General features: G+C 49.2%; 1 protein-coding gene across 6 annotated transcripts in view; it reads left to right on the top strand.

The window, feature by feature from the left end:
• Nucleotides 1-26,665, top strand: part of rasal2 (RAS protein activator like 2) — a 63,747-nt gene that overhangs the window by 20,570 nt on the left and 16,512 nt on the right. For 4 of the 6 annotated variants that reach the window (XM_076745450.1, XM_076745448.1, XM_076745447.1 and 1 more), the window contains exons 2-5: nt 2,952-3,079; nt 3,413-3,536; nt 20,141-20,247; nt 23,403-23,515. In XM_076745450.1, the coding sequence (XP_076601565.1) occupies nt 2,952-3,079; nt 3,413-3,536; nt 20,141-20,247; nt 23,403-23,515 (472 nt within the window). Of the gene's footprint in view, nt 1-2,951; nt 3,080-3,412; nt 3,537-7,881; nt 7,965-15,452; nt 15,689-20,140; nt 20,248-23,402; nt 23,516-26,665 lie in introns of those variants that run through there. The other 2 variants (XM_076745452.1, XM_076745451.1) reach the window with 2 other exon arrangements.

Raw genomic sequence — 26,665 nt, 5'->3', positions numbered from 1 at the left:
AGTTTGAAATGTGGAAGCGATCGCAGATGATCTACAGCTTCCCTGTTCTCTGCAGCTCAGAGGGACAAACCACAGAGGAACAAACAGAACGTGGAACCATCGCAGGCTGCCAGTTCCTGCGTGAAGAGCTCCACGAAGACCAAGCTGCAATTACACGTATTTATAGATGAGACTCTTCGTCATTGAGGTTATTTTGGGACAGAGTGGAGTGTCGTAGAAGAAGTGCAGGTACAATACACACAGAAAACACTGAAAGCCTCACAGCAAAGTTCTAAAGATTGAAGTACAAAGGCAAGCCCTAAAAAAGATGGTGGCTGTTAAGGGTCAAAAAGCTGTTGACTGCAGCTAATCAGTAAACTCACTGTAACCTGTCAGCATTAAAACGGCAGATTTCCTTTGGAAGTTCTGCGCTGGGTTTATCAAGAAACACAAAAATAAGCTGTGAAGTGAGAGGAGACGTGTTCTGTCCAACCACAGCGTCCTTCAAAGAGGACAAAGAAGACAGCGGCACGTCTGTCGTGATGTTTGGACCAAACGGTTCACATGAAGAGTGAGATGTTGAGAAGATCAGCAGGTGTGATTCGTGCTGTGAAGCATCACATCAGACATCCTCAGGAGACTGTGGTGGATCTATGGCAGCAGGAGCAGATGGAAGACGGGACTTTTTCTTCTTCTTCTTCTTCTTCTTCTTCTTCTTCCTCTTCTTCTTCTTCTTCTTCTTCTTCTTCTTCTTCTTCTTCTTCTATTTACTCGTTTAAGTGACTTTTTAAAGTTTGTTTTTTGTGAGGAAATGAATGAAAGTTCCAGGTTCTGCAGGACAAAAGTACATTCAGTTCAAAGTCCACGTGTTAGCAAGTTGTGAGCGTTCACACCAAAGTGGAGGAAGATCTGACCTTTACGTCAATAAAACTGCAGCCTCTGGACCGCCCCCATCGATTCAGATCGCTTAGAGAGAAGAAAATCCACTAATGCTGTAACTGATATCACAGGATCCTCAGTGATCACGTCCAGGACGACTGCTTCCTGTGTTGGCGTCCTCCTGGCGGATGAGACGAACTGCAGCAAACGCTCGAATTTACTTGGCAATCAAAAGTCCATCATGATCAATTAGAGTGATTGTGTGTGTGAGTGTGTGTTTGTGAGAGTGTGTGGAGTGTTTACCCAGCCAGACAAACACTGAATGATCCCAGCACAGTCAGGCGCAGTGAAAGCACCGTCTGTTTACTCGCCCCCACCGACGAGACGCCGCTGACCAACAGACGACGCTTTTGTTTAACACTTAACACTGATTTACTGTCTGACACACACACACACACACACACACACACTCAGCTGGTCACAGGCTGAAAGTCTTCAGTCATCAAGGTTGAGCTCCTTTAAAGGAAAAGGCTGTTTCCTGTGTCGGTCGGTCAGTTCAGTCTGGATTTACTTCATGTTTCTGGATGAATCCTGTTACTCAGCTGTAACTCTGAACATCAGCTCTTCTTTCATCATGGAGCTTGTTCCTGAAGTTTACTTCCTGTGTCCTGGGACCAATCAGCTGGATGTTAGAAACTGAGCCCTTTGTGATTTTGAACAGCTGTTTCTGTATCAGCACAGAACAAAGTACACAGTGCCTCACAGATACTGGAGTCCGTCTGCAGGGAACTCTAAAAACTCTCCTCTGTAGTTGTTTTTCCATCGTTTTATTTGTGATCTGTGCTGTCTGAAACCTGATCAGGTTACAGACGTGAACACCCGCAGCTGTCACACAGCGTCTGCTGCAGAAGTCCTTCCTGCCACAGCTCCTCCTCATCACGCCGAAGCTCCTTCTGATGCAGATCTTTGGCTGGAAACAAGCTGATGAAGCTGCCTCAGGATCTGTGGCGTGCTCAGTTGTACCACGCTGAAGCAGATTCAGCTGGTCTGACGTCAGTATGTGTCGCTGGTGCGGCTGCAGACAGGCCCGTCTAACACGCTGTGACGTGACCTCTGACCTCTGCTGAGTCAGCTCTGCAGTGAGTGTCAGCTGAGATCAGGCAGCTCTGCTCATTCCTCCAGACACCCCTTTCATTTTTAATCCTGCTCCCCCTGCTCCTCCTCCATTGGTGGAGCAAGGAGCAGCTGGTGGAACTGTAGAGGCACAGTGCCCTCTGCAGGTCCAGTTGGTCTGTTTCCTCCCCGCTGAGCCGAACACGCCATCTTTTTCCCATGATTCCTGTGTGAGGTCAGCAGTGGAGGAAGTACTCAGATTTGTACTACGTATGTAAAAGTACCAGTACGGCAGTTCAACTGCAGACGGTGTGTTGATGGATCACAGGAGCCGTGACTCCTGTCAGCACGTTCCCACCAATGAGTACTCGTTACTGCATTATGACTGGAGTACTCGTTCATTACTGCGTTCTTACTGCGGTACTCAGTGCTGACAGAGGTTCAGAGCCTCCTTCAGCAGCCGATGTCCCCCTGAATGTTTTTGATCAGTACGACTGTTCTGTACTGAACTGTACTGAATCTGGTGGTGTCATACGTCTGCTCACCAGACATGATGATGATGATGATGATGATGATGATGATGATGATGATGATGAACCTCACACTCATGAACAGCAGTTTAACTTCCAGTCAGCTTTAACTTCAGATGTTAAAAGTGCGTTCAACTTCAGTGTCTACAGTCGAGTTTTGACCTTTGACCCGTAGTCTGAGGTGTCCACAGTCGAGGGTTCACTCGCTCTGTACGCACCGTGCTCCTCCAGCTGTTACAGATGTTTGGTTTGAAGGCATCACTCTGACAGACCTGCTGGCCTTCATGTCATGAATCATGATGTTATTTATGTGTGAACCTTTTCCATCCCAGAATAAGCAGAGCTGTTTGAACATGAAGATTGATTTAAGAGAAGTGTGTGTGTGTGTGTGTGTGTGTGTGTGTGTGTGTGTGTGTGTGTGTGTTTCCTGACGTGTCCTCTGTCTCTCAGACGTCAAAGGTCCTCCGGCTCACCGCTTCTCCTGCGGTCAGAGCCCGTACACCGACAGCGGAGCCTGGGAGAGGAAGTTCTGCATCCTGACGGACAGCCAGCTCGTCCTGCTCAACAAAGACGACGAGGTCAGACACACACACACACACACACACACACACACACACACACACACACACACCACACCTTCATTTCTCTGGACCAAACCTTTGTCTCTTACTTCTACACACACACACACACACACACACACACACACACACACATTTTCAATTTAAGGTGTGAAACAACATCAGCTTCTACACACAGTCTGTTTAAACACACTGAACATCTAGTCAGAAGTTAAATCAGATTGTCCTGCAGTGGCACACAGTGACCTCCTCCTCCTCCTCGCCCTCCACCTCCTCCACCTCCACCTCCTCCTCCTCCTCCTCCTCCACCTCCTCCTCCTCCTCCTCCCTCAGGCTGCAGGGGAAGCTCAGGAAAGCCCCACAGACTCGGCCAAGGGTCGAAGTCTCCGCAGGACCGTCAGTGTCCCCTCGGAGGGACAGTTCCCAGAGTTCCCAGCGGAGGGCGCCACCGTGCTAGGTAAGAGCCAGAGGGAGACGTGGTTGCCATGACAACAAAGTGCCGGCACTGTGAGCCGCTGCGTCCTGAAACCAGGAAGCAGGAAGTAAAGATTAGAGCTCAGTAACGTCTCATTATGTAACACCACGCCTGTGGATTACCTGTGTGTGTGTGTGTGTGTGTGTGTGTGTGTGTGTGTGTGTGTGTGGCCTAACCCGACAGCTATTAGCAGGGATTATACTGAGAACAAAAGAGCGGATGTGATGATATTCAAACAGTGGAGGAGTGTTTTTTGCTTTGTGTGTGTGTGTGTGTGTGTGTGTGTGTGTGTGTGTGTGTGTGTGTGTGTGCGTGTGCATGTGTGTGTATGTGTGTGTGTGTGGGGTCAAATCAGAAACCTAAAAGTGTGTGACTGAGGTCTGTACACTGCAGGATTGAGGATTACAGGGAAATCCTGGAATAAGATGAGTTTTGGAGAGCTGTGTCTCACTGTTCCTGGAACAAAAAGATGAGTCTGGTCTGCATCCTACGTTTCCCAGAATGCACTGGGCAGTGTGTCTTTCCCTGGCTGGTAAACAGCTCCAGTTTGTAAAAGGCTGACACAGAAATGCACCTACGCCTATACTACGTTTCTACTACGTGTGTACTATATTAGGTTTCTTCATATGTGTGCGTGTCCACACACGCTCAGAGCGTGCACGTATGTGGACACGCACACGTATGCAGAGCGTGCACGTATGTGGACACGCACACGTATGCAGAGCGTGCACGTGGTCCACGTGTACGCTCATACGTTATGTGGATGTCCACAGAGACTGCAGCAGAATGAATGAGGCTCCGTCTTCATACGTCCACAGCATCCAAACCCAGTTCAGAATAACCCCAATGAACCCCGATGACATCACTGTGACATCATCGGGGTCATTTCCTGTGGAGGACCAGTCTAAGTAGTTCCACGTGGACCTCTTTGAACGTGTGTCCTGCAGGCTGTGTTTTATTGTAGTTTTGGCTCAGTACTGACACGCAGTATTTAAACTGTGAACTGGGTTTGGGTCCAACCAGTGGTGGAAGTAACGAAGGACATCTACCTGAGTATAATTCTTAGGTACTTGTACTGTGCTTTACTCCATGACAGTCATGTGACGCCTGTGGTTACTGGTCACTCTGCAGATTCACATTATGATGATGAATGCTGGTTTGTCCTTGGCCCTTCGTCCTTGGGGACGTGTTGGCGGGTTCAGATGGTGTCTCAGTTTGTCCTCCGTCCTCAGTCAGGTGACTGTTTTCCTCTGCTGTTATAATGAGACGTTCGGGTGCAGCCTGTAATTTTCCTGCTCTGTGTGGGAACGTCACTGTGACCGGGGAATGTCTGGAGGACAAAGGATCCAGTGTCCATTGGTCCCTCTGAAGGAGTTGGACTGACCCCGCTGCCCCCAGTGGGACGCCTGGGCTGAGGGGCTTCCCACCCAGAGCTGCAGGGGTCCAGAACTGGTTTCACATGCGAGCTGTGGGACCAGACGAGACCGTCAGGAGACAACACGTAGAAAGTCTGAATGCTTCGATGGAGACTTTTGTCTCTGCGATCAGGTTATCGATCAGTTTGTGGACGGACAGAAGTCCCCCACCCCGCTCATTCAGCCACAGACACACTCATTCATTCACTGACCTCCTTAATCCCCCCTCACCCCTCCTCACCCACCACCCACCAGCCGAGGGGGGAGGAGGTTATTTATATGTTAATCTGCCCAGTCAGGCCACACAAACAGACCTCTAACAACCAGTTTAGACTGGGTTTCTACTGAGATTATAGTGGGATTAGATCAGGACGTAAACCTGGTTCATTACTGGATGAAAAGTGATTTCAGTTCATTCATACTGGATTCATTCTCTCATTCACAGATTTAGAACAGCTCCATTACTTTTTGTCTTGAGTTCAATATGAGACTCATACTGGTTTCATACTGGTTTCAATACTAGATGTACTGTATCCTGGGTTCAATGTTGGAATTTATGCTGGGTTGGATACTGGATTTATACTGGTTTTGATGCTGGATTTATACTGGTTTTGATGCTGAATTTATACTGGTTTTGATGCTGAATTTACACTGGTTTTGATGCTGGATTTATACTGGTTTTGATGCTGAATTTATACTGGTTTTGATGCTGAATTTATACTGGTTTTGATGCTGGAATTATACTGGTTTTGATGCTGGAATTATACTTGTCCTCAGTTGTCCTCCTGGTGTTTCAGTGTTTGTCTCATTGTGCTGTTGGACAGTTCAGACTGACATGTGAGGGAAGCCAGAGGAACGTGAAGTAGTGAAACAGTAAATAAGAAACTCTTTTATCACCCACTTCTTCTTCTTCTTCTTCTTCTTCTTCTTCTTCTTCTTCTTCTTCTTCTGCTGCTGCTCCTGCTCGTTTTTGTTGTGCTTGCACTTCTTTTTTATTGTCAAACTGAAGGACGAGCAGCAGCAGCGACAGTAGCTGAGATATAATTTCAGTCCACAGTCTAATTACAGTGTTGACAGACTGCTCATTAACTGTCTCTGCTGTGAGACGCCTGCAGCACGTCCTCCTCCTCCTCCTCCTCCTCCTCCTCCTCCTCCTCCTCTTCACCTCTCTTCTCGATGTGACAGACTTTGACTGAAACCGGAGGTCACGATGTCACCAGATGAAGTCACTGATTACAGTAAAGTGATCTGTGTGTGAAAACGGCCGGAGGCCACACGGACGTCACACCTTCAGACCTACCTGTAGAGCACAGGTGAGCCTCTGTCAGGCTGCAGGTCGTGACCCCTCAGAGAACTCCACAGGTTTTTCTCCAGGCTTTCTTACTCTTAAAGGTTTGTACTTGTAGTGTCTTCACAGTTAAAGGTAAAGCATTGAGTGGCTCGTGGCTCAGAACAACCATCAGCAGTGTTTACGTGCTGCACGTCGTTGGTCACACCTTCGTTACCTCAGTGGAAGCTGACATTTCAACATTTGCTCACAGATTTCTTCACGTTCTGTTCTTACTGGGAATGATTACTGGGATGATGCATGTGTCCCATCAGAGTGAGGCACTACAGGTCTGTACAGCGATCAGGTCAAAATCAAATGTACTTCTCTTGAAGTGTAGAAGAGCTCGAGGCGTCCTCGTGGTTCAGGTGCATTTTTAAAGTTACGTGTGGAACAGAAGTCGATTTTTTTCAGTGTGTGTTTGTAGAGGTTTCCTCTCTTTATGTGTTCATGTTTATTTACACATGCACACACAGTATTTTGAGGTGAACCTCTGACTGACTTCAGCTCAGGATCTGCTGCATTCCTCAGTCTGCTCTCCACCTGTCAGCACCACCACAATGAACCCACACATCCTGCAAGCTCACCTTCAAAATAAAGAGCAGTAAAGGTGCTGGACTCGGCCCATAAACGCTGCAGTGAAACAGTTTAACAGCTGTGAACGTGGCAAACCGTCGCCTGGCTCGTCTTCGTACATCAGGAACTCACCTGAGCATCAGCACACCTCAGTAATGAGGATTATGAGAGGTTTCCAAAGTAAAAACGGTATTTCTTCATTACCAGTTATACCAGATGCAACCTTCAAGTCGATCCATCAGAAAATCATTCAATAAAACCAAATGTGTGTTTTCAAGAAGCATCTGCAGAGACGTCAGCAGGAGCTGTGATCAGCTGTCACGCTTCTGAATCCATGCCTGAGTTCAGTGACCAAAACTGTCAACCGCAGACTTATTTGTCCATTTTAATGATCCTCTTAAGACTTGAATCTTTTAAAATGTTGAAATGATGGAAACCTCTGCTCAGTTTTACAATTTCACATCTGTTATTTCACTTACTGTCATTTCATCATTATTCTGCATCCCTCCTCTTCTTTAGATTAAACTAGATATCGCTCTTCATCCCCATCAGTTTACTGAAACAGACTGAGATAAGAAAAATTAATACATGCAAAAAGAGAGAAATTTAAAATCTGGTGTTTAAAGTATCTGTACACATAAAACATCTAAGGTCAGACATACATGTATGAATCAGTTCCACTTATTTGTGTACATTTTAGAAGCTCTCATGGTTGTTTAAACAGTCTTAAAGGTTTGACTTGGTTGTCATTATAAAATACAGAGCTGAACAGTAAAATACAGAAAATCTTCAAATAGTTTCAATTAGAAGAGAATAAAACAAGGAAATGGGGACTTAAATAGAGCAGAGTATGTAAAACTAGCAGTGAAGTAGCAGCTGTTTCAGCTAAAATCATCATTAGTATGAAACGTTAAATGTAAGGCTGATATTTATACGCTGCTGCTCGCGTTTCCGGGACCTTTATTGTGAAGGTCCGGATCGGAAGTGTGTGTGTTCGTCGTTGTGTGCTGACAGACTGAAGCTGCGTTCGGTCTCATGAGTGTTTTTGCTCAGAGGACATGAGTTAAGCTGCTGCTCTGATGGACTTTGTGGGTGAGTCTCTCATTTTAACACTTTGATTAAAAAACGACTTCCGCCGCGCGAACACGACGCGAGCCTCGCGCCCTCCGGTCACTTTGTGAAAAAAAGAAAAGCGGTTACGAAACACGCGAGAGGCAGTGAGGAGTCTCTGAGGAGTCAGTGAGGAGTCAGTGAGGAGGCTCCGCCCGCAGCAACCTGTAGCTTCAGTCACTGAAATCTCCGCTAATCTCCTCCTGCCGGATCGAAGCGATCAGTCATCGATCAGGACCAGAAGCGCTGTGATGCGGTCACTTTAAACACGTGAAAGTACCCATAGAACTGCGTACAAATACTCCGATACAAGTAGCATGACTGCATTCAGATTCCTCTTGTCTCTGGTCTGTAGATCATTGTGTCTCTGTGTCTGTTGTCCTCTTGTCTCTGGTCTGTAGATCATTGTGTCTCTGTGTCTGTTGTCCTCTTGTCTCTGGTCTGTAGATCATTGTGTCTCTGTGTCTGTTGTCCTCTTGTCTCTGGTCTGTAGATCATTGTGTCTCTGTGTCTGTTGTCCTCTTGTCTCTGGTCTGTAGATCATTGTGTCTCTGTGTCTGTTGTCCTCTTGTCTCTGGTCTCTGTAGATCATTGTGTCTCTGTGTCTGTTGTCCTCTTGTCTCTGGTCTGTAGATCATTGTGTCTCTGTGTCTGTTGTCCTCTTGTCTCTGGTCTCTGTAGATCATTGTGTCTCTGTGTCTGTTGTCCTCTTGTCTCTGGTCTGTAGATCATTGTGTCTCTGTGTCTGTTGTCCTCTTGTCTCTGGTCTGTAGATCATTGTGTCTCCTCATTCATGAGTTGGTTGAGGTGGAGCTCATTTGAACTGTTTTTAAGGACTGAAGCTAATGATTGTTTCCACTCTGGATCTATCTGCTGATGACTTTGTCCATCGATCGATCGATGGATTGATCGATCGGATTGTTCTGTAGGTAGCTGTGTTTGCTGCTCTGTAAATAAAAAGCTTTGGACTGGAAAAAGTCAGATATTGAAATAATCCAAAGGAAAGTATCGAATGTTTTTACATGAAAAACCTGAAAAACTTCAGCCATCATCAGAATAATTGATCATTAATTTTCTGTCAATCAATTGATCAACTAATTGTTTCAGGTGTACTTGTATACTTTTATATACTTTGTCCAAAATCTTAAAGTAACCAGGAGCTAAAGCTGTCAGGTACATGTAGTGCAGTACGAGTACAAAGTGACATGAGATTAAAGTACTTCTCTTTTGTAGTGGAGTGCAGTAAAAGTACTCAGTTACACAGTACAGAGTAGCAGCAGGACACCATGTGTGGACGGGCTGAGCTTTGAGTCACTTGTGGACACGTCGGTGGAGTCGTGGACGAGTCCACCCAGGTTCAGGCCTCGGTCCTGGACGGAGGGAGCAGGAGGAGGAGGTGCAGGAGGAGGTGCAGGAGGAGGGGACCTGAGGTTGAGTGGAGCTGGCTGTGGGACAGGGAGCAGGTGGAGTCTTCTGGATGCTCTGAGGCTGTTAAAGCCTCCTCCGATCAGCAGCAGGGACGTTCGCTCGCACAGACGTGACCTCTGACCTGCAGACAGGTGGAGGTGATTCGAGGAGGTGCGAGGAGTCGCTCAAGCCTCCGCTCAGGTCTTCTTCTGCTCCGTCTTTATGTGCAGCGTCCACGCTGTGAAGCACATTTCTTCCGGCTCCGTGCACTCGGCTGCTCCTCGTTATGAACGGAGGCTGTGACAGTTAGCGCTCCAGCTGTCCCCAGGTCAGTTACAACCACGCCCCTGTGTCCCAGATTCACTGAAGATCACTCTGCTTTGGTCTGAGCATCCACCCTCCGCGGGGATCCACCCTCCGCGGGGATCCACCCTCCACAAGGTGGATCCCTCTTTAAAGGAGCATATCCGTCAGCTGATTCATGTTTTTTTTTTTCTTTACCAAAGTCTGTTTGTGTTTCTTTGGATTTTTAGTGTTTTCTAACCTTCTGGGATCAACAGTCGCCGTCCAGAGACGCTGCAGACAGATCACTGAGGATCAACGACGATCAATCGATCGATCATCAGAGCAGCTGTGAACTTTCTCCTCAGCTCATCTTCACTCATAGACACGTATAGAAAGCAGCACGTCATCAACCACAGCAGGACTGAATCCTCATGAAAACTGTCTGTCCTGAAACGTCCCTCAGGTGTCTCGTTTTGTCCAGAAGTTAACGGTGATCTAAGCCTGAGGACGTCTCAGCGCTCGTTGGTCAGCTCACAGGTGTTCGTGCTTTCGGAGCTTCAGCTGTTTCGCCTGTTTTGTGTGTTGTTTGGTGTCCACTGTAACCACGTGGAAGGGACAACGCTTGACGAGGTGTCCGTCATCTGGAAAGTAGTGGATGAGGAGGCCAGAGCCGTCCATGAAGTCCTCATGATGGACACCTGGTTGGACATTGTCCCGCTCAAACCAAAATTGAGACCATTCATTTTTATTTCACCAAGTTTTTCACAAGCCATAACCACATCAATGGATGCCCTGCAGCCAATCAGAACGGAGTATTCAGCCGGGCCAACAGCAGGTCGTCCCCGAGTCAAACGATCATTTCTCCACTGTGTTAATGTGACGAGGCAGGACGAGAAAGGTTCACGTGAACCTGTGCAGGTCAGACACCTGGAGTTCGTTCACTTTCACCTGTGATGACGTCAGACACCTGGAGTTCGTTCACTTTCACCTGTGATGACGTCAGACACCTGGAGTTCGTTCACTTTCACCTGTGATGACGTCAGACACCTGGAGTTCGTTCACTTTCACCTGTGATGACGTCAGACGCCTGGAGTTCGTTCACTTTCACCTGTACTGACCGCAGTAACGGTCAGACCAGCTCAGCTCTGCGGTGAAGACTGGACGCACAGCGCGAGCGTCGATGCTAATGAGCTGAGAGGAATGTGGACAGAAAGATGGACGAGGCTCCACAAACAGAACCAGTTTCATTATGTGAAGAAATTCTTTGAATATTTGTTGTGAAAGCTGATCTGTGTCTGAAGAGGAGGAGGAGGAGGAGGAGGAGGAGGAGGAGGAGGAGGAGGAGGAGGAGGGCTGTCAGTGGCTGTACTGCTGATTACTGAAATCTGACCAAACAAGTTAGAGTGAGATGAAGAACAGGAAGACGTGGACCTTCAGCTTCAGAGGAAGTTTTGTTCTTAGTTTCCACAGTGCTTTTATAGACAAGACCCACACACACACGCACATGCTTACACACACACACACACACACACACACACACACACACACACACACACACCATGTGGCACACATTTATTTATTCAGCAGGTTGAATACAAACACGTTCACAGAGTTCTGCCTCTTTGTTTCTGTGGAATCGTTGAGGAATCGTTGGATTTTAAAGTCGTGTTTTTTTACTTCCTTCACTCGACTGTGTGTGTGTGTGTGTGTGTGTGTGTGTGTGTGCAGTGTGTAGAGGCCAGACACACACGTGCTGAAGTCATGGCTTCCTGCAGGTGTTTGTATCAGGAAAAAGGAGCAGAACTCCTGGAAAAAACTAGAAACTGAAGTCCAAACTGTTCTGATGCTTTGAGCTGCTGCAGTGACACGTATGACGGCCTGGTGGTGGACGAGCTGTGTGTGTGTGCGTGTGTGTGTGCGTGCGTGCGTGTCTGTGGACTCTCAGGGAATCGAACTCTCACCCCGTCAGTGTGGAGCTGCACCCAGTGCAGCAGACAGTCTGACACAAAGGTGTCTTTCAGCACAGATTACCTGTGTTGTCAGGTGTGTCAGCTCGTGGATGAGGCTTCAACACGTGTCGGCTTCACACATTCCCAGCATTCCTCCCGCTGACATCACGGCCTCTGTCAGAGCTCCGCCCCCCTTCAGGGCGGGTTACTGTGCTCAGGGTCAAAGGTCAGAGTCAGAATGACCTCACACTGCTCACAGGTGAAAAATGATCATGTATTCAGCGCAGAGACAACCTCCAGCAGACTCGCTGTGTCTGTCAGCGTGCGGCCATTTTGGCGTCTGATACCGAGCATGACATCACGTGTCAAAGGTGGATTTAAAAGCTGAAACCCTGTCGTGTTTCCATTTGTCTGGACAGGTAGAGTCTGGCAGCAGGTAACAGCAGCCGGCTGAGTTTGTCTGCTGGAGTCCGTCTCACAGAAGACGCTTTTCCTCCATAAAGCCTCGTTTCTTCCAACGGCCGCATCAGAAAATGACGAGGTGTCTCCTGATGTCATCACACACACCTGACGCCTGGAACACACCGTCGACAGACAGAACTAGTCGATCCGGAGAGGACCTGAGGTCAAACAGCAGCGCGTCGTTGTGTGGACTGACGCAGATTAAAGGCTGCAGCACGTCTCAGGTGGGAACGGTCTGACGTTGGATTCATCACTTCGTTCTGTGGAGTGAGCAGGAGGTCGGATCCTTCTGGAACAATTCAACATACGTCAACATGTCCAGAGATGTCCGACTGAAAAAGGTCTCCGAAAGACAGGAATGTCCGACTTGTCAGTGCAGACTCAAAGTGAGCCACGAGTTCCTCCTGTCTCAGACGTGACGTTGAACTTTGTAAACTTTATTGACATCGTTTGCACTTCCTGTCTGTTGGGCAGGTCATGTTTAAAAAGGTGAACAGCAGCAGGTCACATGCGATCATGTACGATCCTCTCAGCTGTACCTGCAGAGACCGTCCGTCCACTGCAGCTGGGACAGAAGACAGACATGTTCTGCTGGTAGCTGGAGCTCAGAGAGCCTCTCGCTCTGACGCGATGAGGCTTTAAACGTCTTTAAGATGAGCTTTGGGAGCAGATTCATGGACGAGTGTCTCTGCCTCATGTCCCGATCACGACATCTCAGCCTCGCCTCTTAGTTTCTGCTCTCAGACGTATTTTTAGCAGCGTTTCCCTCAACTCTCTCAATAAATGCAAACTGTCACATGAGTCATTTTCACCTGAAGTCGTGGTCGGGCATGAAGCAGACACACTTTATTAACAGACAACAGTCCAGACACGTCCAGGAATTAGTCTGAGCCGCTGTGCAGACGCTTTGAACTGGAGGTTTTAACGAGAAGGTGGACATTTGAGTTCAGAACGTCCAATAATCATGTACAGGCTGGTGTGTGTGTGTGTGTGTGTGTGTGTGTGTGTGTGTGTGTGTGTGTGTGTGTGTGTGTGTGTACGTGTACGTACACGTGTACGTTATGTGTTTTCCCTTAAATTTCAACACTCTCGTTGAATCCGTGTATTTAGCATGTACACAGTAATCACCCAAAAAGGAGCATTTCCTGTGACACTGAGCTGCTGTCTGGACTCTGCTGGTCTCCAGTCTGTCCTGGATCCTCCGTCTGACGGCGTCCCGGTTTGTGAAGGTCACCGGGGTGTCTCTGTCAGAGGAGGCTGTGGTGAAACCACCGAAACGATTGATTGAGTGGAGCCGTGGCCGAGCCTCATCGAATCAATAACTCGTTAACGGCAGCAGGAGGATGAAGGTCTGCGGATCACTGAGCGAGCCGCTGCACTCACAGCCGACAGCTGACAAAATATATCCAAATATCAGCAAGAACGTCATATATATAGATTTATATGTTAACTGTAGTCAGGGGAAGCATCTGACTGGCTGATTCTACGTGTGGACAACACTGATTGGTCTTTATACAAAGGACTGTCCTTATCATAAATGACAAAAGAACAGGAACAAGTCAGTCAGTCCGTCGTCAATAAAGATGATTAACAAACACACTGAGATCCAAACATCTGCTGACATTAGACGCACCTGCCTCACCTGCAGGTGACATTAACAGTCAGAGGCTCCACCTCAGCTCTGGTCTGATCAGGAGGAAGTGACATCATCGGGGGCGGGTCAGAGACAAAGATCAGCTGATGTTTTACTGTGTGGTTTTTCTGGATCACTAAAGCAGTGATGAAGATGAAGATGATGATGATGACGATGATGATGATGGTAGTGGTGATGGTGATGATGGTAGTGGTGATGGTGATGATGGTAGTGGTGATGATGATGATGGTGATGATGGTGGTGATGATGATGATGGTGATGACGGTGATGATGATGATGGTGATGACGGTGATGATGATGATGGTGATGTCAGTGATGATGATGGTGATGATGATGGTGGTGGTGATGATGGTGATGATGGTGGTCATCTGTACGTCAGAGGTCAGCTGTCAGTCAGTCTGTTTGTGAGGACACTGTGGCTGGTGTGTGTCTCAGGGTGAGGACAGTGAGCAGCAGCGCTGAGGACCAGAAACTCGTTGCTATAGCAGCCGTCTTGCAGGTTCGGGTCATGTGACTGTATGAAACGTGTCATGACATCACTTCATGTCTGATGATGTCATGAACGTCTGCTGTGTTGTCGCTCTGCGATGAAACAGAGACGAAGCACAATGTCTTAACCAGACATCCACCGGCCAAACGACCACCTGTCACCTCTGTGTCCCTCATCCCAGTCGGACGTCCTGAGCCGGTCTCCTTTGTCTCATTCAGCAGTCTCGGGCCGACCACTGGGGGCAGCGGTGAGCCCATTGCAGAGGTGTTAACGCCTGTTAAAACTCAGATACCCGCAGACTCACTGGAAACAACATGTTCAGCTCACTGTCGCCGCTCTCACGGCGTCGTCTGACGAAGCCTCGCTACACCGCCTGCTCAGCAGCACACTGCTGAACATGGTGAAGCTAACGAGCAGCTAACGAGCAACTGGAGGAGACCAAAAAAGGTGAACGTTTGAACCGTTTGCTAACGACCACGTCAGCCTGAAGCCGTCAGCATGTCACCGCTGAGCTTCCAGCTTGTTGCACTGCCCCCATGTGGCCAGAAACATCAGAGGAGCTGACGTCAGCCAGCAAGTGACAGCAGCACGTTCCTCTTTGCTAACAAATGACAGACGTACGTTTCAGTCAGATATTAATTAACATCATAGCACGTCTAATGAGTCAAATCCAGAGAAGAAGAAGCTTTTATGACCAAACTCTGCACCTGCTGATCAGCCATTAAAAACAAGATCACTGTGAAGTTTCTGTGTTTACTGGCAGCCCTGATGTGAGGCTTGTTTGTGGGATCTCAGTCTTATCTCACACACACACACACACACACACACACACACAGAGTTAATAGCTGAAGCCCCCAGAGTTGTGTCCCACATCAGTTGGCTGAGGGGAAACTTATTTGGTAATTATCCTCTGAGCGCAGCGATAAATGTAGCTCTGGAGGAAGAGAAGAAGAAAGAGAGAGAGAGAGAGAGCGAGTGAGGCTGCAACTGAGCTGCTGCAGAGAGAGAGAGAGAGAGGGAGAGAGAGGGAGAGAGGAGCGTCTGCAGAGAGAGGAAGAGGAAAGAAGGAAGACGTGAGAAAGGAGAGAAAGCAGAACAGTGCAGTTAGAGGGATTGATTGAATAAATGCGGTAAAACCTCGGCGCTCTGAGAGAGAGAGAGAGGGGGAGGGAGAGAGGGAGGGGGAGGGAGAGCGAGGTTTAGAATTACTGCTGAGTGGAGAGAGAGGGAGAAGGGCAGAGATGGGAGAGGAGGGACCGTGAGGAGGAGGAAGGAGGATGCGGTGCTGAGGAGGGAGAGGCAGGTCGGGGGGGGGACGCCAAGTCGAGGATGTTCATGGGACGAAGACGGACGTTTGCAGCTTAACCTCATTGGCTGACAGGTGGCGGCTGCTTCGGCCAATCCCGTCTGACTGTGTGTGTGTCCTCTCCTCAGATGATGGGGAACAGCTGCGATCGAGGTACCGTCTCCTCCTCTCTCTGTGTTTCTGTCCGTGTCATGTGACCGACCTGTCATACCTGGCTTCCTGCGGCATGTCGCCCCAACTTTGTCTCGGCGGTGAAGAAGAAAAGCGATGATGTCCGCCGCGTTTGGGACCATCATCGCTCCTCTTCTCCGCTCCCCTGGGGGGGGGTGCATGAAAGTTTGTCCCCGGCTTGGTTGCGGCGCGGCGTGCATGCGGCGAGCGCCCTGCAGCTGGAACTTGATCCAGCACTTTGCCAGAGCTGATAAATGCTGACTGCTGCTGCATGCTGCGTTCACTGTGGCTCGTTACAGTGAGCTGAATGTGTTCCTGCCGCGGGGCGCGAGGGGGGGCGCTCGTCTCTGTGTTTTCATGCCATTAAACATCATGTAACGTCCACATGGTGCTGCTTTGACGTCCCTGTGGACGCTGGTTCAGGATGGATGTGATGATGCTGCTCCCAGCCGGCGCGTGCCAGCGCTCAGCAGCCAAAACTGGATTTTAACCAATCAGTATCTGTGATTTCCAGCTGAGAATCTTCAGTATGAACGCAGCTGATTCAGGACTCGCTGGCAGTGGTTGGTTCGTTCGAGGGCACCACTTTACTTGAACTGGTCCTGTTTAGCATGTGGCGGTAAAGGAACAGTGGATACGTGGTTTATAACACTGTGGTGTCATTGAAAGCTCGTATCTGTAAGTGTTATGACAACATGTTTAACATGTCACGGCTGTGTTACTGTTACCTTTCATTATGTGTTCATACAGCACGAGTTACACAGACGACATTAAAATGTGTTATAAACCATTTATTATATGTTTATATACACTGATCACATGATAAATAGACTGGTAGTAAAGTGTTGCAGAATTTTGTTTTCATTTTTATGTTCCTTGCTCTCAAAATATGTTTTTAGATGTGAAATGAATTCTTGCTAAAGTTGTTTGTTAAATACGGAGCCCGGGACCTGACACGGGAAAAAAATAAATGAATTGCGGCCACGATATAGCTATAACGTGCGCACGAAATATTAATTCGTTCCCACGAAATACTAATTCGTTCCCACGAAATACTAATTTGTGGCCACGAAATAAACATAACGTGCGCACGAAATATTAAATGATAATAATATTATTCCTGGACAGCTGGGTAAGCAAATCGAGCGCACCTTCTCTGACAGAGGCGCTAAACAACGATGGACAGGGATACAGCGATTGAGTTTTACTTTAGGCTGGGGATGAGCTACATGGTAACAGGATGATACAAAGTCGGGTGAGACGGCAGCTACCCGTTGTAGTAGATAAAATAACTGTCTAAATGTGGGACATATCGAAAAGATATTAACAAAAACATAATAAGAAACTTACCTTGAAGACATCCCGTAGGCTACTGAAGTTTAGGTGCGCTCGATTTGCTTACCCAGCTGTCCAGGAATACTATTATTTTCATTTGATATTTCGTGCGCACGTTATAGCTATTTCGTGGCCACAAATAAGTATTTCGTGCGCACGTTATGTTTATTTCGTGGCCACAAATTAGTGTTTCGTGGGAACGAATTAGTACTTTGTGGGAACAAATTAGTGTTTCGTGGGAACGAATTAATATTTCGTGCGCAAGTTATAGCTATATCGTGGCCACAATTTATTTATTTTTTCCCCGTGTCAGGTCCCGGGCTCCGTAGTTAAAGGATCGGTCTGCTGTTATTCCACATTTTTCTTATTGTCACAAAACCTCGAGTTCAGACTCGAACCAGCAGCATTCGTCCGTGTCACAGGTCCGTGTCACTTCCTGTCTGTGGCTCATTGGTTCCTGCTGAAGACGGATATCTTAAAAACTCCTCACAAATACGTAGTTTCATCTTTAAAACAGCAGCTCGCTGTCGTTTTTATCAGGCACACAGGAGGAAGCAGAGCTGCTGTTTTCAGCGGAGGATCAATCCACGTTTGCTCCTGTAGTGAGTGTGTGTGTGTGAGTGTGTGTGTGTGTGTGTGTGTGTGTGTGTGTGTTTTCATGGTGATGAAGAACAGCAGTAAGGCTCACTGATCACAATCAGGCTGAGCTGTTAGCTGTTAGCAGTTAGCAGTTAGCAGTTAGCATTCGCTGCTGGTTTGAGTCTGAATGTGAGATTTGATGATAAAACATGTTGAATAAAATAAATAATGTTCTGCTCTAAACTCACTGGAGAGAGAACTTGATGAAGCGTCCATCCGTTGTCACCTGTATGTCACCTGTATGTCACCTGTACGTCACCTGTACGTCACCTGTATGTGTGGATTTGTGTAACAGAAAACACCTGAAATTCATTTTTAAGAAATCCAAAAAACCTTGTTGTTTGGACAAAAGCAGAAACGGACTGAGTGAATAAATGATGACATCATGAATCATGTGACCTAATCGTCACTCGCATCTTCAGTGAAGAGCTGAAAACATCAGGTGTGTGAGGAGGATGAGGAGGCCGCGACCTTCCTCACATTCACACGTCAGATGAACAGAGCTGTCTCGTGTTTCCATCGTTCAACCTTTCAGTGACGCGTCTCGTTGTGTCTCTTCTTCTGTGGTGTTAAGTTAATTCTGTTGGTGGAGACCAAACCTGAGCTAAAGGAGTGAGTTTGGACGTCATGTCACCTGATGATGTTGATCAGGTGACGCGAACGCTGCTCCAGTGGGATGACGGCTGTGGAGGCAGGCAGCTGTTTGTTAGCTGTTAGCATCCAGTGCTTTCTGAGCTGTTAGTGTATCAGGTGGTGAATTTACAGCTTGTTCATCAGTTCATGTGAGCTGAAGACGGTCTGAAGTGCAGCAGCAGCCGTTTGTTGTCAGAAATGCTTTTAATAGTAATCCTCTCTTCCTGTGAACTGAGGCTGGTCCTCATGTTGTCGGTGCTTTGTGATCCTTCAGAAGACCTCAGGAGATCCTCCGTCACCACCTGTCGGCCTGCTGTCGTAGGTGAGGAGTTATTTTGAGCTTCCTGTCTGCCGAAGCGCCATCAGGAACGTCCCTGCAGCTGTTAATGGACTCGTAGGTGTTCAGGAGCTGGTTCAAGAGCCGCCCGGGCCCCTGGAGACAAAGAGACAGGACGGCTGTTGAGTTATCTGGAGGGGAAGTAAGAGGGTCTAAAATTAGCTTTAAAATCAATGAACCTGGATGTGAGCCAGCCCTGAGGACACGGCCTTTTCCTGAGCTCAGATGAAACCAGGACGAGTCACTGCTGCGTCTGAGGCATCCACACGTTAGCATCTCTAAGCAGAGGACGTGAAGCGAGGCGGCGGGATCAGCAGCTTTGAGGGGCAGGGGGCTGCTGATGTGGGCCTCTGGACCCATAGGTCTGTCCTTGACACACTTCTCTGTAAACTCCCAGACAGACAGACAGACAGACAGGCAGGCAGGCAGGCAGACAGACAGACAGACAGACAGACAGACAGACAGACAGACAGACAGACAGGCAGGCAGGCAGGCAGGCAGGCAGGCAGGCAGGCAGGCAGGCAGGCAGGCAGGCAGACAGACAGACAGACACACACAGACACACACACAGACACACACACAGCAGCTCCGTCTCTCTGTGCTTTCGAGTCGTGGATGTGATCCGGGCTCAGAGGAACAAGCTGCAAGCAGCAGATAAATTCATAAACAGAAGAAACTCGTTTCCTGAACGGACGAATCTGGATTTGCTGCGTTTGCTGAAGTGATGTCATCGTTAGCTCTGACTGAATAACTTGCGCTCTGGTCACAGCAGGACGCAGGTGTGTCAGGTGAGACAGGTGATGCTGGAAAAGCTGACCTCAGTAGCTCATTAGCCTGCCCCCCCCCCCCCCCCCGGGACCTCTGGAGCAGCTTATACTGAAGCAGAGCAGAGTTACATAATCGCTCCCTCTGAGGTCAGCAGTGAGTTTTCGGCTATTTGTGGAACTTCTATTGAAATGCATTGATTTTACTTTGAAATGTTGCTGAGTCAAAGCCTTTACGTGAGGAGCAGAAGTAAGTTCCACGTTCCTCAGATGTTCTTCATGGTTGAAACCTGTGGTGCTCCTCCGTCTGGATCGGCCCTGCAGAAGCAGTCCGGCCTGTGAGCTGTGTGTGCTTCTGAAGTCTGTGTTCGCTCTTTGAAAGCACAAACAAAAGGTTCCTGCCTGCATGTCTGGATGCTTTAAGATCCTCTACATGCTCATATGTTAGTGTCCTTAAGACATGGACGGCGGACATGTAATGTGATTGAAACTAGACCACCTGTCCTGGTCTCCCTCTGCCTCCTTGTTCTCTTTCCACCTGCTGAAGATGCAGGAACCAGCTGCCCTTAAACAAACCCACCGCGTCTCCTCCACCATGTCTGAATGTCACCACCGCGTCTCCGTCCGTCCGTCTGTCCGGTTCAGGCTGATGATGATTGTGGTGTTTACAGGAGGAGGAAGAGGCTGCTGTGGCTGCTCTAACACACTCTCTCTTTGTCTCTGCAGAAGTGTCTTCGGAGCGGTCTCCGAGGAGGAGAAGCATCTCCGGTCTGGGGAGCTCAGAGAAGAGCGTCACCGTCGACAATCCCAATTCGTCACCTTTTAAAGTGCCGGTGAGTACCGCCGAGCGTCTGCGGGTCCTTCAGGAGGCTCTCAGGGTCTGACTCTGTTTCAGTGGTGACAGCAGTGAGTGTGGAGGTGGTGACCGAGCTCTGTGCGTCCCTCGCCCTCTGATCCACCGACCTGCAGCCTGTGAGGCGCAGTCCTCCGGACACCGACTGAGCGATGGACCGGACATCGAGCTTCCTTTAGCACGCTGTGGTTTCTTACCTCAGGCTGCTGCCGTTAGCGTCTGTTCAAGGCCACTAAACACAGAAATACTGACGCCGTGACGTGAAGCAGACTGCAGAGAAAAGCTCGCTGTTTGTCCTCCTTAGTGGACAAACGTCATCACCATCTTCATCAGTCAGTGGAGCCTGAGACTGTGTAAAGTCCTCTGACTTTAAGGTGGAAAGTAAGAATAAAAGTAATTAAATTACACCTGATCATCCCTCATAATCTGAACAGAGACAGGAGAGAGGACACAGAGACAGAGAGGACAAAGAGACAGGAGAGAGTACACAGAGACAGGAGAGAGTACACAGAGACAGGAGAGAGGACACAGAGACAGAGAGGACACAGAGACAGGAGAGAGTACACAGAGACAGGAGAGAGGACACAGAGACAGAGAGGACACAGAGACAGGAGAGAGTACACAGAGACAGGAGAGAGGACACAGAGACAGAGAGGACACAGAGACAGGACACCATGCAGCAGAGGGTCAAACCTGCAGAGAACAGCCTTAGTGCATGGGAGCGCGTTCCACCTGGCAAGCTACCTGTCGAGTCCCAGCTGCCTTTTTCCTGCAGCGAATCAGCGTCTCTTTCTATTGGACATGTCTCCAAATCAACGCTCACAGCGTCAGTTAATGACAGAGGTAGACCTGAACCCAATCAAAGCAGCGCTGCAGACGTCTTTGTCTGGTCCTCAGAGTAAGAGCAGCAGAACCATAACACACAGAACCTGATCAACACACGATGGATCATCAGAGCTGCGACCGCACCTGAGTGACGACCGCAGGTAGTCAGAGTACTGCAGCATGTTTCAGTATGTGGAAACCATCGGTGAGGGAGTGCTGAGCTACGTTGAGCTGACAGACCGATGAAGCTCGTCTCTCTCTGCCGTCCAATGAAGACACACAGGAGTCCAAATGTGAGGCGGAGTGTTGGATATTAGACAGCAGTCTCACACACACACACACACACACACACACGCACACGCACACGTATGGTGACAGTACACAAAGTCAAAGATCAGGTCAAACGGAGGCTTTTTGTTATTTAGAGCTCGTTCTCAACAGTTTGTCGTTTCACCTCCTTCCTCCTCCTCCTCCTCCTCCTTCTATCACTCAGTGTTGTTGCTGTGCTGTGGCGCCATTAGGTCGTCGTGCTCCTTCACTTCCTCTGTCGGCCTTTTGAACACCATGACAGCCACGGGAGGAGTTAACCCTTCGTCACCGTTAACGTCACGTCTGCGAGCGTCTTGCGCCGCTGACGGCGGCGTTGGCATCGTGAATCAGAAGTGTAACTTCCTGCAGAGAGTTTGCGGCGCTCAGGTCGTCCTCTGAGTATTTTTAGTCACAGTCAGACTTCAGAGGATTCTTCTTCTGACTGATTCTTCATACAGTAAACACAGACAGAGAGCATGCTGGGAGTCGGCGCAGCCTAGAAGTTAAAGTAACGACAGCATCAGAAGACATCCAGCAGTCAGTCCTCTGCTCGCCCAATCACTGATCGTGATGCTCACGAGTCCACAGAGACCAATGATCACCATCAGTAGCAGTGATCACCGTCCGATGGAGGCTGTGTGAGCGAGGCAGGTGGAGACATTCTGGACGTGTTTGAAGTGTCCCTCCCTCTGCAGGGGGGACCTTTATTCTGAGCCATTAACGGGAGCCAATGAGCCTGAAGGGAGGACAGGGGGGTGAGGAGGGGAGGGGAGACAGAGGGGAGACGGAGACGTGTTTGAGGATATAAATATCTCAGCGAATGAGGTCGCTCACTTTCTGCACGCTGCTCTTATTGTCAGAGCAGCTGAAGGGTTTGATCAGTTCAGCTGAGCCAGGTGACCTCCAGACAGGTGACATCATGTCAGGTGACCTCCAGTCAGGTGACCTCCAGACAGGTGACCTCATGTCAGGTGACATCATGTTAGGTGACCTCCAGACAGGTGACATCATGTCAGGTGACCTCCAGTCAGGTGACCTCCAGACAGGTGACCTCCAGACAGGTGACCTCATGTCAGGTGACATCATGTCAGGTGACCTCCAGTCAGGTGACATCATGTCAGGTGACCTCCAGACAGGTGACCTCATGTCAGGTGACATCATGTCAGGTGACCTCCAGTCAGGTGACATCATGTCAGGTGACCTCCAGACAGGTGACATCATGTCAGGTGACATCATGTCAGGTGACCTCCAGACAGGTGACCTCCAGACAGGTGACATCATGTCAGGTGACCTCCAGACAGGTGACATCATGTCAGGTGACCTCCAGTCAGGTGACCTCCAGACAGGTGACCTCATGTCAGGTGACCTCCAGACAGGTGACCTCATGTCAGGTGACATCATGTCAGGTGACCTCCAGACAGGTGACATCATGTCAGGTGACATCATGTCAGGTGACCTCCAGTCAGGTGACCTCATGTCAGGTGACATCATGTCAGGTGACCTCCAGACAGGTGACATCATGTCAGGTGACATCATGTCAGGTGACCTCCAGACAGGTGACATCATGTCAGGTGACATCTTGTCAGGTGACCTCCAGTCAGGTGACCTCCAGACAGGTGCCCTCATGTCAGGTGACCTCCAGACAGGTGACATCATGTCAGGTGACCTCCAGTCAGGTGACCTCCAGACAGGTGACCTCCAGACAGGTGACATCATGTCAGGTGACCTCCAGACAGGTGACCTCATGTCACGTGACCTCCAGACAGGTGCCCTCATGTCAGGTGACCTCCAGACAGGTGACCTCCAGACAGGTGACCTCCAGACAGGTGACCTCCAGTCAGGTGACCTCCAGACAGGTGGCCTCCTCTTCCTCGTCCCCTCTGTACCAAACAGCCCTCTGAAGTGTCTGTAAATGTGTCCACGCTCATCTTCCTCCCTGATGTCTCTCTGTTTGTCTCCTGGAGGACACACTCTGATCTTGTCTTTTTTCTAATCTTTCAGGGGTTTTTCAGTAAACGTCTCAAAGGCTCCATCAAGAGGACGAAGAGTCAGACCAAACTGGACAGAAACACCAGCTTCAGACTGCCCTCGCTGCGGCCCGCTGATGCTGACAGGTAACTGCTTTGTGCTTTTCAAACTCGTCATCGTCGTCTGATGAAGAGCGGAGTGAAGAGACGATCTGATGCTCCTCAGGTTTGTTGGGACACTTACAGTTTGGATGGCTGATGTCTGTTGACGGTGAAGACAGTGTGAGGCGTTCAATGACCGTTCTCTGCTCGTGGGTCTCAGTCAGATTTTTGGACAGAGTGGACGTGAGAGTGATCTCTCGTGTCCGTCCGTCAGTTGGGAACTCGTCCCGTAGACGGCGTGGGGGTGGTTGAGGTTTGAGGAGGACCACAGCCTGATGGATCTGCGTCCTCTGTGCCGCAGAGCTGGACTTTAGTCTCACTCAGTCCCTCACACACCGTCTCAAATACTCACCAGGGCACGAAATGTGGATTCATCCGCTGCTCACAGTAGTCCCCAACAAGGACGCTGTTTCCTCCTGTGAATGAGACGTTTGTCTGTGGGACCCCGTGAGACCTGACAGGATCTGTTGTGAGGGTCTCTGAGGACTGCTTCAGGTTCAGTGTGGACACGTCTCAGCGGGTCACATGAGGTCTCTCTGACGGTGTTTTCTGTCCACTGACACAAGTTTGTTCATGTTGACACTGAGCAGAGACACCAGCTGATACTTAACTTCATTTCCTGCTCTGCTGCGTCTGTCTCTGGACTGAAGTCAAGCTCCATGTCTGTCTGCCTGTCTGTCTGTCTGTCTGTCTGTCTGCCTGTCTGCCTGTCTGTCTGTCTGTCTGCCTGTCTGTCTGTCTGTCTGTCTGCCTGTCTGCCTGCCTGTCTGCCTGTCTGCCTGTCTCTCTGTCTGTCTGTCTGTCTCTCTGTCTGCCTGCCTGTCTGCCTGTCTGTCTGTCTGTCTGTCTGTCTGTCTGCCTGTCTGCCTGCCTGTCTGCCTGTCTCTCTGTCTGCCTGCCTGTCTGCCTGTCTCTCTGTCTCTCTGTCTCTCTGTCTGTCTGCCTGTCTGCCTGTCTCTCTGTCTGTCTGTCTGTCTGTCTGCCTGTCTGCCTGCCTGTCTGCCTGTCTCTCTGTCTCTCTGTCTCTCTGTCTGCCTGCCTGTCTGCCTGTCTCTCTGTCTCTCTGTCTCTCTGTCTGTCTGCCTGTCTGCCTGTCTCTCTGTCTGTCTGCCTGCCTGTCTGCCTGTCTCTCTCTCTGTCTGTCTGTCTGTCTGTCTGTCTGTCTCTCTGTCTCCCTCTGTCTCTCTCTACAGTCAAACAGTGGAGGGTTTGTGTTATTCTCTGCTCCTCTTGCTCCTCAGTGTTTTTGAGGAACTTGTGGGATTCTCCTCCTCCTCCTCCTCCTCCTCCTCCTCCTCCTCCTCCTCCTCCTCCTCCTCCTCCTCCCTCCATTAACCCGCCCAGCCTTCCCAGCACTGACTGGAGGTGGTTTTACTGGAAGGCTGGCTCTCCTCTCTGCCTCCAGTGTGCTGTGCTGCTGTTCAGGTTCACTCTGCAGACCTGGACGTCCTCAAAATTCATCTGCTAGGAATGAACAGAATGAATGGAGACGTCCTGGAAAACAGTGACGTCCTGCAAAACAATGACGTCCTGGAAAACAGTGACGTCCTGGAAAACAGTGACGTCCTGGAAACCAGTGACGTCCTGGACAAGCTTCCAGTCTCAGGCAGCCAGATGATTTGTCCTGATCAGTCGAAGAATCCCTGATTGTCGTGTCAGCTGCTCTGCTTCACTTCACTTCATTTTTGCTGCTGTTATGGTGCTTTTAACCACCGCCGGCCAACTCATGACACACACACACACACACACACACACACACACACAGCGCAGAGAGGAGAAACATGTCTCGGCATCATGAATATTATGGTCTGGTGTCACTTTGAGCGGTTTGATCGTGACGTCTGCAGCTTCGTCTCTGCTCACATGTGGACTGATGGTGCAGAGTGAGAGTACAGCTTTATGGTCGACAGAATGTCAGCCAGCTGGACAGCAGGATAATGCTTCACACACACACACACACACACACACACACACACACACACACACACTCTCAGCCTCTCTCTCGCTCAGTCAGCTCTGAGCTTTAACTCCTGATGGACGGTTCGTCTTCTCTCCTCCGGAGAGCTCGAAGAGCTCAGCTGTCCAAAACTCTGAGGTTCAGGTAGGACTGTGTGTGTGTGTGTGTGTGTGTGTGTGTGTGTGTCAGTCCTCTGCTGTGTCCTGTCTGAGCGTCCCTCAGTGTTTGGATGAGACGCTGCGGCTCTGATGATAGACTGGTTTCACAGCCGTGACGATCGTCCAGGTGATGCCCATGAACCTGCTGCTCCGACAGCCCCCCCGCAGGGATTTGATCGGATCCAGCTCTGATGTTGGGATGGTTGGACGTGGTCTGGCTGGTCCTGGACTCTGTGTGGACCAGTCAGGGACTTGTACAGAAAACTGGGAGAACTGTGTTTCTGTGGAGCTGCTTTGTGGTCGAACACACACTGGACTCTTTACTAGGCCATGGTCAGTCTGTGTGTGTGTGTGTGTGTGTGTGTGTGTGTGTGTGTGTGTGTGTGTGTGTGTGTGTGGAGGTTTTTTCTGGTTGGTGTCCAGCTGAAACGTGTCTGTTGAAGACGTTTGTCCTCGGTCCAGTGTTGTTGTTTGTGATTGGTCCAGAGATGAAACAAACATGGAGGTCAGTCAGCTGACCTGTTTTCTGCAGCAGGTTAAACAGGTGTGTGACCACCTGATGCTGCTGCACATGAGCACCTGATAGACCTGAGTGTCTGATCTCATTAAAGATCGTCTGCAGACATTTTTATCTAAATACTCTTAATTTAAAGTAGAATTTGTGTGTTCAGGCGTTTCTCCACGGAAAGGCGTCCACATACTGTATTATTGATCTTTGGATACTACAAAATACTAAACACCTGCAGAGTGTTAAATCAATAATCAATAATCAGTCTGTTCACTGACAGCAGCTTCATGTGTTCATCTCCTTCATCCTTCATGTGTTCACAAAGTGGTGAACTCTCTCCATCCTCTGTGATCGACTGAGTCTTTCCAGGATGCCCCTTTGATACCCAACCATGATCCTCTCACCTGTGACCAATCAGCCTGTTTACCTGTGGAATGTTCAAACAGGTGTTTTTGGAGCGTTCCACATCTTTCAGTCTGTGAAACGTGTTGCTGCATCAGATTCACAATAAG

The sequence above is a fragment of the Chaetodon auriga genome, chromosome 12 (genome assembly GCF_051107435.1).
Source record: "Chaetodon auriga isolate fChaAug3 chromosome 12, fChaAug3.hap1, whole genome shotgun sequence".
Taxonomy (NCBI): domain Eukaryota; kingdom Metazoa; phylum Chordata; class Actinopteri; order Chaetodontiformes; family Chaetodontidae; genus Chaetodon; species Chaetodon auriga.
The sequence above is the reverse complement of the archived record's forward strand: the minus strand, read 5'-3'. Positions and strand labels throughout refer to the sequence as shown.